Source organism: Lacerta agilis, chromosome 7 (genome assembly GCF_009819535.1).
Source record: "Lacerta agilis isolate rLacAgi1 chromosome 7, rLacAgi1.pri, whole genome shotgun sequence".
NCBI lineage: Eukaryota > Metazoa > Chordata > Lepidosauria > Squamata > Lacertidae > Lacerta > Lacerta agilis.
In genome coordinates, this window is record NC_046318.1 from 2,554,322 (window position 1) to 2,566,893 (window position 12,572).

The 12,572-nt window shown below is 41.8% G+C and overlaps 1 protein-coding gene across 3 annotated transcripts in view; it reads right to left on the minus strand.

The window, feature by feature from the left end:
* SLC24A3 (solute carrier family 24 member 3) overlaps nucleotides 1-12,572 on the minus strand; it is a 154,032-nt gene that overhangs the window by 13,180 nt on the left and 128,280 nt on the right. For 2 of the 3 annotated variants that reach the window (XM_033154132.1, XM_033154131.1), the window contains 6 exons: nucleotides 11,217-11,362; nucleotides 7,979-8,139; nucleotides 6,208-6,484; nucleotides 5,587-5,753; nucleotides 3,479-3,593; nucleotides 2,783-2,895 (listed from right to left, as the gene is read on the minus strand). In XM_033154132.1, coding sequence (XP_033010023.1) covers nucleotides 2,783-2,895; nucleotides 3,479-3,593; nucleotides 5,587-5,753; nucleotides 6,208-6,484; nucleotides 7,979-8,139; nucleotides 11,217-11,362 — 979 coding nt within the window. The remainder of the gene's footprint in view (nucleotides 1-2,782; nucleotides 2,896-3,478; nucleotides 3,594-5,586; nucleotides 5,754-6,207; nucleotides 6,485-7,978; nucleotides 8,140-11,216; nucleotides 11,363-12,572) is intronic. The other variant, XM_033154133.1, reaches the window with a different exon arrangement.

A 12,572-nucleotide genomic window follows, 5' to 3' on the forward strand; every position in this document is an offset into this window, starting at 1 on the left:
TCATGGTGTTTGGATGCCTGATTATGGTCTTCCAAAGCAACTACTGTATTCCCATCTTAATAATGGAAAGGGAAATACTGGTGGACAACAAAAGAGGTTTAAAGACAGTCTCAAGGCAAATCTTAATTTTATTTTATTTTGTATATGCACTGATAACTGGGAAGCACTGGCCTGCGAGCGCTTCAATTGGAGAACAGCCTTTACCAAAGCTGTCATGGACTTTGAAGAAGCATGAACTCAAGGTGAACTCAGGACGAAAGGGAGAAACGTGCTAGGAGGAAGACACGTTTGGCAAACCCTCACCGTGATCAATTCCCACCCGGAAACCTATGTCCCCACTGTTGAAGAATGTGTGGATCCAGAATTGGCCTCCACAATCTCTTACGGACTCACTGTTAGCACCGTGTTCATGGAAGACAATCTTACTCGGCTACAAGTGATCACCAAAGAAGAAGAAGAAGCCATATTACAAAAGATTACAGTACGAACGGGATCTGTTCCGGAGCCCCGTTCAAAACATGAGCAGAACACATGAAGTGCCGCATCTGCGCATGTGCACGGCGCGATTCGGCGTTTCTGTGCATGTGCAAAACGTGATTTGGTGCTTCTGCACATGCACGAAGCACCGAACCCATAAGTAACCTGTTCCGGTACTTCCGGGTTTGGTGCGTTCGTATCCTGTGATGAACGCAACCCGCAGCTAACGTATCCAGAGGTATGACTGTACTGGAGTTCAGCCCTGCATAGGAATGGGGTCCATGCAAGGCAAATAATCACAGAGGGAGCAACAGGTGCTGTCTGTGGAAGTGGTGAGGGGCTGTGTCCTCTCAGCAGCCAATTTGGGAGGAGAGATGCGCAATGGAATGTGACCTGAAACACTCCTTCAGTCAGGAGCAGAAGCCACAGTCTGCTCAGAAACAAGGCCTACTGGCACAGATGACAATTGGGACAGAAAATTTATGCAACTTAGAGAGCTGCCCATAAGAGGGAGAAGAGTGGTAAGTAGCAGCAGCAGCAGCCAATCCACCGGCTTCCCTTTCCCAGAGGCTGCTAGTTGGGGTGGTCAGAAGGAGAGTCTCAGCCAGGATCCTTACAGTGGGTGGAGGTCAGCACAGACTACATTACTGCTAACAATCTTTCCTGTCATTTTAAACTTTCTGTGGTCATGTGGTTTCATGAAATTACCACGGAACACTAACAGTCACTCCGAGCTTCTAAGTCGTGAGCATGTTCACCATGTTGTGGTTTTAATAACACTGTATAAATTTCTAGGAATTATATATATAAAGGCTTCACTATTAATTATTTTGTCTTTGTTGAATAAGTTACATTAGATGTGGAATGAATTAACAATTCAGGGAGATTCTGAGTCATAGGAGTCATTGGAGACACCCCCCCTTATTTCTAAAATGTATATCCTGTCCATCTTAAAATGATCTCTGGGTGGGTAACAACTGTCATACCCTGACTTCTAAGCCTAAGATGTTTAATCAGAAAGTCTGGTGAAGAGAAATGTTTTCAACTGGCCCTAATAACTAGCCAATGTCAGTGCCAGTCTAAGCTCAGGTGAGAGCGTTCCGAAGCCTCAGTGCCACCACCAAAAATACCCTAATGCAAGTCCCAGAAGTCCAGACCTTGATAGGTGATGGTACAACCCAGCCTTTCTCAACCTTGGGTCCCCAGATATTGTTGGACTACAGCTCCCATCATCCCTCACCACTGGTCCTGCTAGCTAGGGATGATGGGAGTTGTAATCCAACAACACCTGGGGACCAAAGGTTGAGAAAGTCTGGTCTAACCTGTAGTATAGATTGATGCCCAACGACACCTAATTATCTCTATATTTGGTGCTGTCTGGAAATCTTTTCAAGATAGGAGATTTCTTCCCCTCCTAAAGCAAGTTTTATGGCTGAACAACACTTGTAGTTGCTTATTTACTTACTGGCCACTTGCTTTCTATGAAACTAAGTACTCATAGCAATTTATAGGTTAAAATATTGCTTACAATCTAAGACAAGATGCAGAAGCAAAAAAAAAAAGAGGGCGAAGGAAAGGAAATTTAGGTACCAGCTACTTTCACAATGAAGTTACATAATAACCAGGTGGAATAGCCATTGCAGGAGATAATTTGGAGAGAGGAGAAACCAAATGGCAGTTGGTCCCAGGAGGGCCAACAGAGGAGATGTCATCATCTCATCTCATCTCTTCTGTTGCTACTAAAACATCTCAATGCCTTAAATCAGGATGTTACATTGCTACTGCCTAAGGACATTGTGGTGTACAGCTAATGAGTTGGATGCAGAACCAAGCTGGGTGCGACATTGTTCACAGTGTTTGGTCTGGTGCGGGTTTTGTATAGACAGTATATACTCTAGAAACAACAGCAACAGCAAGTAGCTGACACAGGGAAGACGAGCTAGACTGCTGACCATGATGTGTAAAGGAAAGGACTTTGCACCTGCCCTAACCCTGAACTGAATGGGATATTTCCATCCCATCAATGGGATATTTCACCCTAGACCAAACAGCAGGGGCAAGGATGTTCAATTCCAACTGGGTCTGTGGCCAGGAAAAAGAGTTGAAGTCAACCTCTCACCACACCACAGACCCCTGATCATGTTTGAGTCCAGCACTCCCCCTGTTTGTTGGCTATTTGTTAAACAGGAAATAAGCCACAATATCCTGGGAATCTCCATGTATGCATCACACAAAAGCAGATGTAGCAATTTGTAAACATAAAAAGTGACTTAAAGGAAAAAGCGACTAAAAACATAGTACTTACATAGGAACCATAGTTTACTGCTAGAGTCTGTAGAGACCATGGAAGCCCCAAGCCAATCAGAATGTCAAAAACATTGCTTCCAATGGAGTTGGACACAGCCATGTCACCCATTCCTGAGGAAACAAGAGTGGTTTTTGCTTTTTTAGAAAATAAGAATTATTATAGACCTATTTTATGCAAGTATGTTTATGTCTGAGTTGCCAGTATTATTTCCTTTGCAAAGTTCTCTCTTATTCTGCTTGCCCCATTTCCCCTGCTTTAGTAGTTCTCCATACAATAGTTGCAGAAATTTCAACAGTTATCCACATAATAATGACGAGAATTTTGGTTCTTCATTCACACTAGCTGTTTCGGACGAGCCACCACTAAACATTCCACACTGCCTCAGATTTACTCAGTGGAATAAATGGTGTAGACACCCTCAATTTCAGTAGAAGTATATGAAAGGCTTGTGCTGAGGTTGGTGCATCACTTTCATTTACTTATACTGAAACTAATCTGAAACTTTTTTGTCAATTCACTCAGTTAAGTTAGTTTTCTACCAAGTAGCATCTGAATAGCCTCCCATCTCCAAGTGCCTGTTTTATGTTTCAGTATTTGTTGTGTATTTACCTTTAAGCACAGGCAATGGTTCTGTTTTAAAAACCTTCAACAGCTTCTTCGATAGCCATGTTTTAACAAACTACACAAACCTACCTTGTCTTGCTACAATTAAGCTTGCCATACAATCCGGTACGCTGGTTCCAGCTGCCAGAAATGTGATCCCCATGATCACATCTGGAATACCCAAAGTATAACCAATAATTGTTACCTAGAGAAATTAAATGGACTGTTAGGATGCTTAAGCTCATTCAGAGCATATACAGATGTACCAATCTATAGGAGGGTTTTTCTGTTCCAGGAAGAACTCAGTTTCCCCTGCTCTCAACATACCAAGCTCATTATACTGTGTCAGACCACTGGGCCATCTAATACAGTACTGTCTACTCTGACTGGCAGCAGCTCTCTGCAGTCCCAGGCAGGAATCTTTCCCAGCCTTGCCTGGTAATGTTGTGGATTTAATCTGAGCTGTGCCCCTTCCAAATTCACCAATTCAGCTCCAGATCCAGTGCTGATTCCCTCCCTTTTTTAAAAGGAAAGGAAAGGAAAGGAAAAAGAAATTTAGATATCTGGCATGTTCATCCCATTAAATTTATCTAATGGTGTGAAGCCAGTATTTTGTTTAAAGAAACAATGCAGGAGGTTGGGTAGGGCTTTGTGATTGTCATAAGAGCTAGCCAATCAGTACTTTGCACAGCCAGTCTTTGCTTATTTTCATGATTGTAAGTTGTTTTAAACCGTTTTTAAAGTTGTTTTAATACTGTAACCTGCTAACCTAACCTTAGGGTGAAGGGCAGATAAATATGAGTCTAGAACAGATATTTAAATGGTTGGTCACTGAGGACTTGTGATTACTAAGACCCAGAGTAGTTTCTCAAAAACAAGTTATGGAAAATGAATCTAATTTCTTTCTTTCTTTTTTTTGATAGAGTTACAAGCTTGGTGGATCAGGGGAATGAGATGGATGTACTGTATCTTGAGGTATACCCAGCCAGATGGGCGGGGTATAAATAATAACTTATTATTATTATTATTATTATTATTATTATTATTATTATTACTTCAGTAAGGCTTTTGACAAAATGCCCCATGATATTCTTGCGGAGAGGCTGGTAAAATTTGGGCTGAATTAGGTACCGGTAAGTGTTAGGTGGATTTGTAGCTGTTTGACTGACCAAACCTAAAGTGTGCTCACTAATGGTTTCTCATCATCCTGGATGTTAAGTCATGCTACAGGGTTCTGTCCTGGGCCCATCAATGTTCAATGTCTTTATAAACAACTTGGATGAAGGAACTGAGGAGATGCTCATCAAATGTGAAGTTGACACCAAAATGGGAGGGGTAGAAGACAGAATCAGGATTCAAGATGACTTTAACATATTGGAGAACTGGGTCCAAACAAACAAAATGAATTTCAATAGGGACAAATGTAAGGTTTTACAGTACTCTCAAAACAGGACCACAAATTTAACATGACACAACAGTGTGACACAGCAGCAGAAAAGGACAATGCTATTCTAGGCTGCATCAACAGAAATATAGTGTCCAGATTAAGGGAAGTAATAGTACCACTCTATTCTGCCTTGGTCAGACCACACCTGGAATACTGCGTCCATTCTGAATGCCACAATTTAAGGAGGATATTGACCAGCTGCAATATGCACAGAGGATGACCAAGATGATCAAGGATCTAGAAACCAAGCCTTATGAAGAATAGTTGAGGGAGTTGGGTATGCTTAGCCTGGGAAAGAGGAGACTGAGAGGAGATATAATAGTCATCTTCAAATATCTTAAGGGCTGTCAGTCACATGGAAGGTGCAGCAAGCTTGTTTTCTTGTGCTCTAGAGGGTAGGACCCGAACCCATGGCTTCAAGTTACAGGAAAAGATACTCCAACTAAACATCAGAAGAACTTTCTGACAGTAAGAACTGTTTGACAATGGAACAGATTCTCTCGGAAGCTAGTGGACTCTCCTTCCTTGCAGGGGGTTGGACTAGATGGCCCCAAGGTCCCTTCCAACTCTGCCTTTATGATACCAAAATTGTACTTAGCAAGCTGGCTGCACCTGGCTTGCCACTTTTGGAAACAGGATGCCAGATCAGATGACTCTTTGATCTGACCCACCATGTGCTCAGGCACTGTCAGGTGAAGGGGATACTTCCAGCAATCAAAGCACTCCAGCATTCCTCAGGCCCAATACGTACCATCCATACCATCACGTAGGAAAAAGCTGCAATCCAGAGGGTGGAAGAAGCAAAAGTGACCAAGAACCACTTCTCCCAGCGGGGTTTATTACAGTTGGGCACCGTGAAGTACAAGAGCAAGGACAGAGGCCAGGTGAACAACCATTTGGCAATTTCTATTACGCCAGCTGCAAAAAAACCAAACCCCAACATTAGAAGGTGATTCCATCTTGTATGCCTTATGACCTCCTTTTTTTAAAATGACAAAAATTCTACTTAAGTACAGAGCTAAGATAAATGCATACGAAAAAGAATATAGCCTATCAAAATGAAGAACTGAGCAATTGAGGCCAGCACAAGCACCTCATTTCGCCTACAAACCACAGCGGATGTTTCAACTGAGGTCTAAATTTTCTGCCATTTAGGTTGGATGATCATTTGTGCTCCAAAGTCTCCATGCAGCATCTAATGGCAAGGATGATTTTTTGCTCAGTATCTTGCCTTACACTGAAGTAGATCTCTCCCAATTGTCTAGATGTCTAAATATTTTTTTTTAAAAGCAGACTTTGAAATATTAAAGTTAAATGAGTATGTTTAATATTAAACAAGCAAACAGATTTGTGAAACCTAGGAATTTCTTACATGGTAGATCAAAGGGAGTGTAAGGGTCTCCACTCCCATCCTCTTCCTCCTCCTCCTCCTCCTCTTCATCATTCTCATTGTTTTCATTGTCGTCGTTTTCATTCTCTGTTTCATTCCCAGCCTCTGCAGCTTCCTCGTCTCTTCTCGCTCCACTTGCACCTCTCTCTGCAGAATTGCTGGGTCCTGACCCATTCTCTACTGTACGCTTGGCAGGGACTTTGATGGCCACCTCTGATTCTCCGTTGGTGTATACTCTGCTGTTGATTAGTCTTTGTCTCTGTTGGAAGAAGTGGTGGTAAATGCATTAGTAGCTTTTAAAAAGCAAAGAGCCTAAAATAGGGAGGAGGGAGAAGAGATTTGTATGATCAAATCTCAATATCAACTGCTGAAAACAAATGGTAATATAGTAGTATCAACTCAGGTTATTTCAGAGCTCTTACAAGTTGTGCTGATGTACAAAACCGCTGCATACCTCAATTAATGAGAATCTCAATATACACTGATAAAAGCTGAATTTGCTAGCTTTTAAAGATGGCAAGGAATATATGCCGTATTTTCCCGTGTATAAGACGCCCCCATGTATTTTTGGGGACTCCAATTTTAGAAAATGGGGGGAGATGACCCAGAGTTGTTGAGCTTTTATGGGGGGAAGGGGTGCGCAGAGTTACACGTATTGAGCTTTTTTGGGAGGGGGAATGCTGAAAATCACTCAACAGACTGACAAACGCTGACAATCGCATGTGTAACAAAAGCCACAAAGCGTCTGCCCGATCACCAACAGCAGCCGGCAAGCGCACACACAACTGCCGCTTACAACCTCCTGCTCCCCACTCTGCACTATCCATGTATAAGACAAGCCCACATTTAGAACATTACTTTAGAGTTAAATACCCTCGTCTTGTACACTGAAAAGTACGGTATATATTTAAATTATCAAAAAACCATTATTGTTTTGTAATAGAATTTAGACAAATTTCTCACTCCATGTTAGACAGAACGGCCATCTTAAATAGTCACTTGTGTCGTATTATAAAACTACAACAGCATCAAGAAATGAACAATTTCATCCTTAGTTCCAAGCCCCACTGATTATAATTGAACATACTGATTAATCAGCTAAAGCTTTAGTTGATTAACCTGCTAAGTAAACTTATTAAAGACTGCAACCTTACTTTTAAAGGCTCTTAAGTAGCAGTACAAATAACAATGTATTCATGTACTTTATTTTGAAAAATCATATATAATTTCATCAATACAATGCTTTATTACATGAATACTTAGGACCCTTTAAGGAGGTGTATTTTTTGTTCAGTCCTATGCAGAAATGGCCTGAACTAAGGGCAGAGATTTGTGTTTGAGAAACACATGAGGAGCAAAAAGGACCAATCTCATACATTGTCTTGAAAACAAAGCAGCATTATATTTTTGGACTGTGTTTCCAAGTTCTTGCCATGACTGGGCTGTGTTCCATTCTTGGGGACCTGCTTCCCTCCTCTTTTCTCCTCAGACAACAGAGGTCTTCCTTGACCCTGCCAGTGCAGCTCATGTTCCTCTACTCTCATGCTCCAGACCCCAATATGGCTCATTCTACCATGTTGGGGAAACATGCAGAGCAGCCCTGCTGTGATAAAGATTCTGGCCATCCAGTATGAGGTGAGAGGAATCACTCATAGCAGCCCACCAAGATGCCCCATAAAAAGAGTCCAGATTAGCTTCCATTTTACAGATGACTGCTGAAGTAAGCACTGTTTACACAAAACATAAAATATACCTCATTGATCAACATGCGGCTGGCCATGGAGAGCCGGGTTCTGGGGGGGAAGTGACTGGTTATCATAATCCGCAGCCCAGCCTCTGAAAAGGAAAGTTGGTGTGGATATGCACACAACAGTTCATCCACCATGATCACAGAGGCTTTGCGATGGAAGTTTCCTAGAGACAATTAAGGGCAATTAACAGGAGAGAAAAAGTCTTTTGCATCATCAGATATTTATCCAATTTGAAGTCACCATATGACAGTCAGCTGTTCCTTAACATTGATTCTCTTTAATAAGCAGCGCTAAGAATCTCTCCTTAAATTTTTTAGAAACACTAAAAGAATGCCTAGTTCGGAAAAACCTGACACTTCAGCAGCAGATGTAATTAGTCCATCTGCTGTTACTCTTTCTGTTCACATTGACTGGCACTGGTTCTTCAGGGTTTCAGGCAGAGGGTATCTCCCACCCCTACCTGGAGATGCTGGGGAAAGATGTGGAGATGTGGTGACCTGCTGGTGCTCTACCACTGAAGCTGAAGACCTTCAGACCACATCATGGGGAAAGTTCTTATTTCTGTAGTTGAGCCAATATGGTGTTTCCTGCTTGGCAGGGGGTTGGACTGGATGGCCCTTGTGGTCTCTTCCAACTCTATGATTCTATGATTCTATGTATCCCTCCCACTTTACTTTCCCATTTTGCAAGTGGCAAAAATGAGGGGAGGGCATTTTGACTGCCTTCCAGAAGAGTGAAAGTAGAGTGCACAAAATTCACTGGCATCAGCAGCAGCAGTGTTCTGCTGGTGTGGTCATCATCTGGGTTTTGTTTCCCCCCATGATCCTCCCTCCTACCAGACCGATGTCAATGATGCAGATCGGTTCCATGGGGGAATCTGGGGGTGGGGGTTACAGCTCCCAGGCTTAGTTCTTAATTATCACTGCCTTTATACTCGGGGGAACTTTGACCACATCCTCCCCTCTTACTTCAATGCACTAGGTCTGTTGGTGGCTCCACATTGTCATAGCCACATCTACTCTGCTATTCCCTGTGGCAAACATGTAAACAAGACAACCTACTCATGTACTCTCATCAGGGAACCATGACCGGCCCAGTTTTATTTGTTTTTTTTTAAATAAAGACATTTCTATCCTACCCTTCAGATAAAACCTCTCGAGCAGCTAACATAACAATGACTAAATCAAGAAATACATACAAAGAGCATAAAATCATAGCAACAGAAAAACTGGCCTGTTGGATTAAAACATTACTGTATATAAGAACACCTCATCTCTGAGATGTGGAAGGTGGTGGTCCATTAAGTACCCAGGTCTCGAGATATTTAGGGCTTCAAAGGTTAAAACTATCTCCACGAAAGGCTTGCATTGAACAAGGACCCAGTGCAGTCCAAAGTGAATGCATGTTGTATACACTTCCAGTTGCACCCAAATATGAGACATGTAAAATACATTATAAAGGGCAATTTATCTTGGTCAGCTTGAATAAGACTTTTATATAGTTTGTAGAAGAAATTATAGACCAGGTTCTCAGACAGCAAAAGTAAAGTCCTGACAACTAAATAGATTTTTAAAGTTTAAATCTGCTGAAAAAGGTAGACTCTGCACTCACATTAATGAACACTAATTAAACAATTCAGTCTAGCAGAGAGCATGGTTGGGTTTACCTGACATCACCCTTACAGGCAGCTGGAATCATCTTCTTGCTATTTTGCTTCTGCATAAGCTCACTGATTGCCTGTAATCATGGAATTTTCTGCCTGCATACTCACTGTCTTCTTGCTGAATGTCAGTATCCAGGCTGTCCTAATAGATGGTTCAGATTACAATCCTATTCCATTTACCAGGGAGTAAATGTCATTGAAATCAATGGGAACCATCTCTGAGTTGGATGCATTGGATGTTGGGTACAGCTTTTGAACAGCATGCTGGAAAACTTAGGCCAGAGACAGAAAATACTACATTTCCGAGCACAATTCAAAGTGTTGGTGCTGACCTTTAAAGCCCTAAACGGCCTCGGTCCTGTATACCTGAAGGAGCGTCTCCACCCCCATCATTCAGCCGGGACACTGAGATCCAGCGCCGAGGGCCTTCTGTCGGTTCCCTCACTGCGAGAAGCAAAGCTACCGGGAACTAGGTAGAGGGCCTTCTCGGTAGTGGCGCCTGCCCTGTGGAACACCCTCCCATCAGAAGTCAAGGGAATAAACAACTACCTGACATTTAATATTTGATGGAAGCCGCCCAGAGTGGCTAGGGAGACCCAGCCAGATGGGCGGGATACAAATTATTATTATTATTATTATTATTATTATTATTATTATTATTATTAGAACTGACAATGACTCAAAAGAGGTTTTGCATCCCATGGTGTACACACACAATTCTTTTACCACCACCACCACCCCGTTTCCTTCTGCCATTCAAGTTTGGCAGATTATTTTTAACAATCCCCAAACCTACAGACTTTGATTGTTGGAGGCAAAAGTGGGATGGATGTACATACAAGCAGCAATTCCTCCTTCAAGCTGTCAACAACTCTCTAAAAATGATATAATTTCTTGTGAGCCAAAGCTCTCACCTCCCCAGCTGAAACACATAACTGTGTTTGGTCATGCCCAGTTCACCTTACCTCTCCTCTTCCATTAGCTCCTCCACTGTTTAAATTTAGATTTTAAGCTCTTTGGGTCAGGTGGTCTTTCTTTGACCCCCTGTTCTTTAAATGTGACTCCGTAAAGTGCCATGTATATTATAAAGTTTTATAAACAATGGGCGATAAAGCAAAATGATCATGAAAATCTGTTATAATGCTGTAATATGCTCCTACACTGAGGTCTCTTTTGCAAAGATGGCATTTCACCATTTCACTCTTTAACTTCTCCAGTTGTTGACATGTCTCACAAAGATCGGGGCCAAACTAAATGCTACTTCACATCTTTGAATCCCATGCTTGGAATTGCTGTTATTGTTTTCAAAAGCAGCTACAGGAAGCTGTGAACAATGGATCAGGACTACGGCCATGGTTTAACCCTTTCCCCTGTGCTTCTACCCCCCTGGCTGCATATTGCCCCAGGAAGCAAATAGCAGCTTTATAAGGGAGAAAACAACATTTAGACTGGGACTCCACTACTGCTTTGGTTAAAAGATGACATGGGAATTCCCAAGTATGGGATTCAAAGTGGCATCTAGCCTGGCGCACCAGAACATCAAGAAGGATTCTGCAAACAAGCAGTGTGTGACTTACTGGAACAGTTACCTTTCTTTAATAATACTACTGTAGCATCACAATTGCTGTTGTCATCCATCTCTGTGTTATTTGCCAGTCCATTCACCATATTTGTTGCATTCTTTGTCCTCCTTTCAAAGATATGTTGTAGATTGGAATTAAACCTATACAAAGAACAAAGAGATGTCTTCTCAATGGCTTTCTCGTGGGTTTTCCTGACAGACCTGTGTGTCAATTTGTAGGTTTTGGCAATCACTATATTTTAGTGTCTAAGAAGCCTTTTAATAAATAAATGTTACATTTTTAAAATAGAAGAAATAAGGACTGAAATATGGCTATATGTGAAGTGACCACACTTTCTACCAGCAATTCTTCCATTACAGAAGATCTAAAAGAGAAACTTCAGAATGTGAGTCCACAGAAAATAAGACTAGGAGCGATGCCTACAAAGCTATGGTGTGTGGAGCAGCAGAGCAAAGGCTTTTGGTTGGGTGAACGAAGGTGCCAGCCTTCAGTACCTTATCTTTTGCAATGGAAGACCCCATTACCGACTTGACAGCTAATCAGGAAACCAAGGAAGCCGCATTGGTTCACCTGACTGGTCATATAAAGCTTCGGGAGCCACCCTTCTTTCTAACCAATTTTCTCATAATGAGAAAGATTGATGTTACTTCTATCAAATGCACAAGTGATTGTAAAGAAAAAGACTACGTCTATATTTGTCTGCTTGTCTATACTACTTATTTTGGAGCACTTGTCCTTGGTGATATATTTTTCTGTGACTTTGTATTATGCTAATAACTTCCCTGGTTTGTTAGCAAACTCAAATTGTTTTTGTTTTAGGGATTTTATATTCTGTTCAGTTTCATGTTGCATTAACAAGGAGAATTGTACTTGTTGTGTTTTCAACTTTTTAAAATGGCTTTGTCTCCTGGCTTTTCACCAAGGTTTTTCCAAAACACATTATGCACCAACACTGTATGCCAACATATCAGAGACACCGAAGGCTGGGTGATTTTAACGCAAGAGTTGGGCGAGATTTCTATCTGTGGCCCCGGACTATTGGAAAAGAAGGTACTGGCAACAGCAACCAGAACAGAATATTATTTTTGACTGCATGTGCAGCACACAACCTTGTTATTACCAATATACTCTTTTGAAAAATAATCAAACAAACAAATAAATAAAAACTTCATGGAAGCACTCTTGGTCGAACCACGGACACCTCTTAGACTATGTACCGTATATACCCGAATATAAGCCGACCCGAATATAAACCGAGGCACCTAATTTTCCCACAAAAACATGGGAAAGCTTATTGACTCGAGTATAAGCCGGTTCACCTTTGCCGCTGTGGAGGAGGAGGAGGAACGA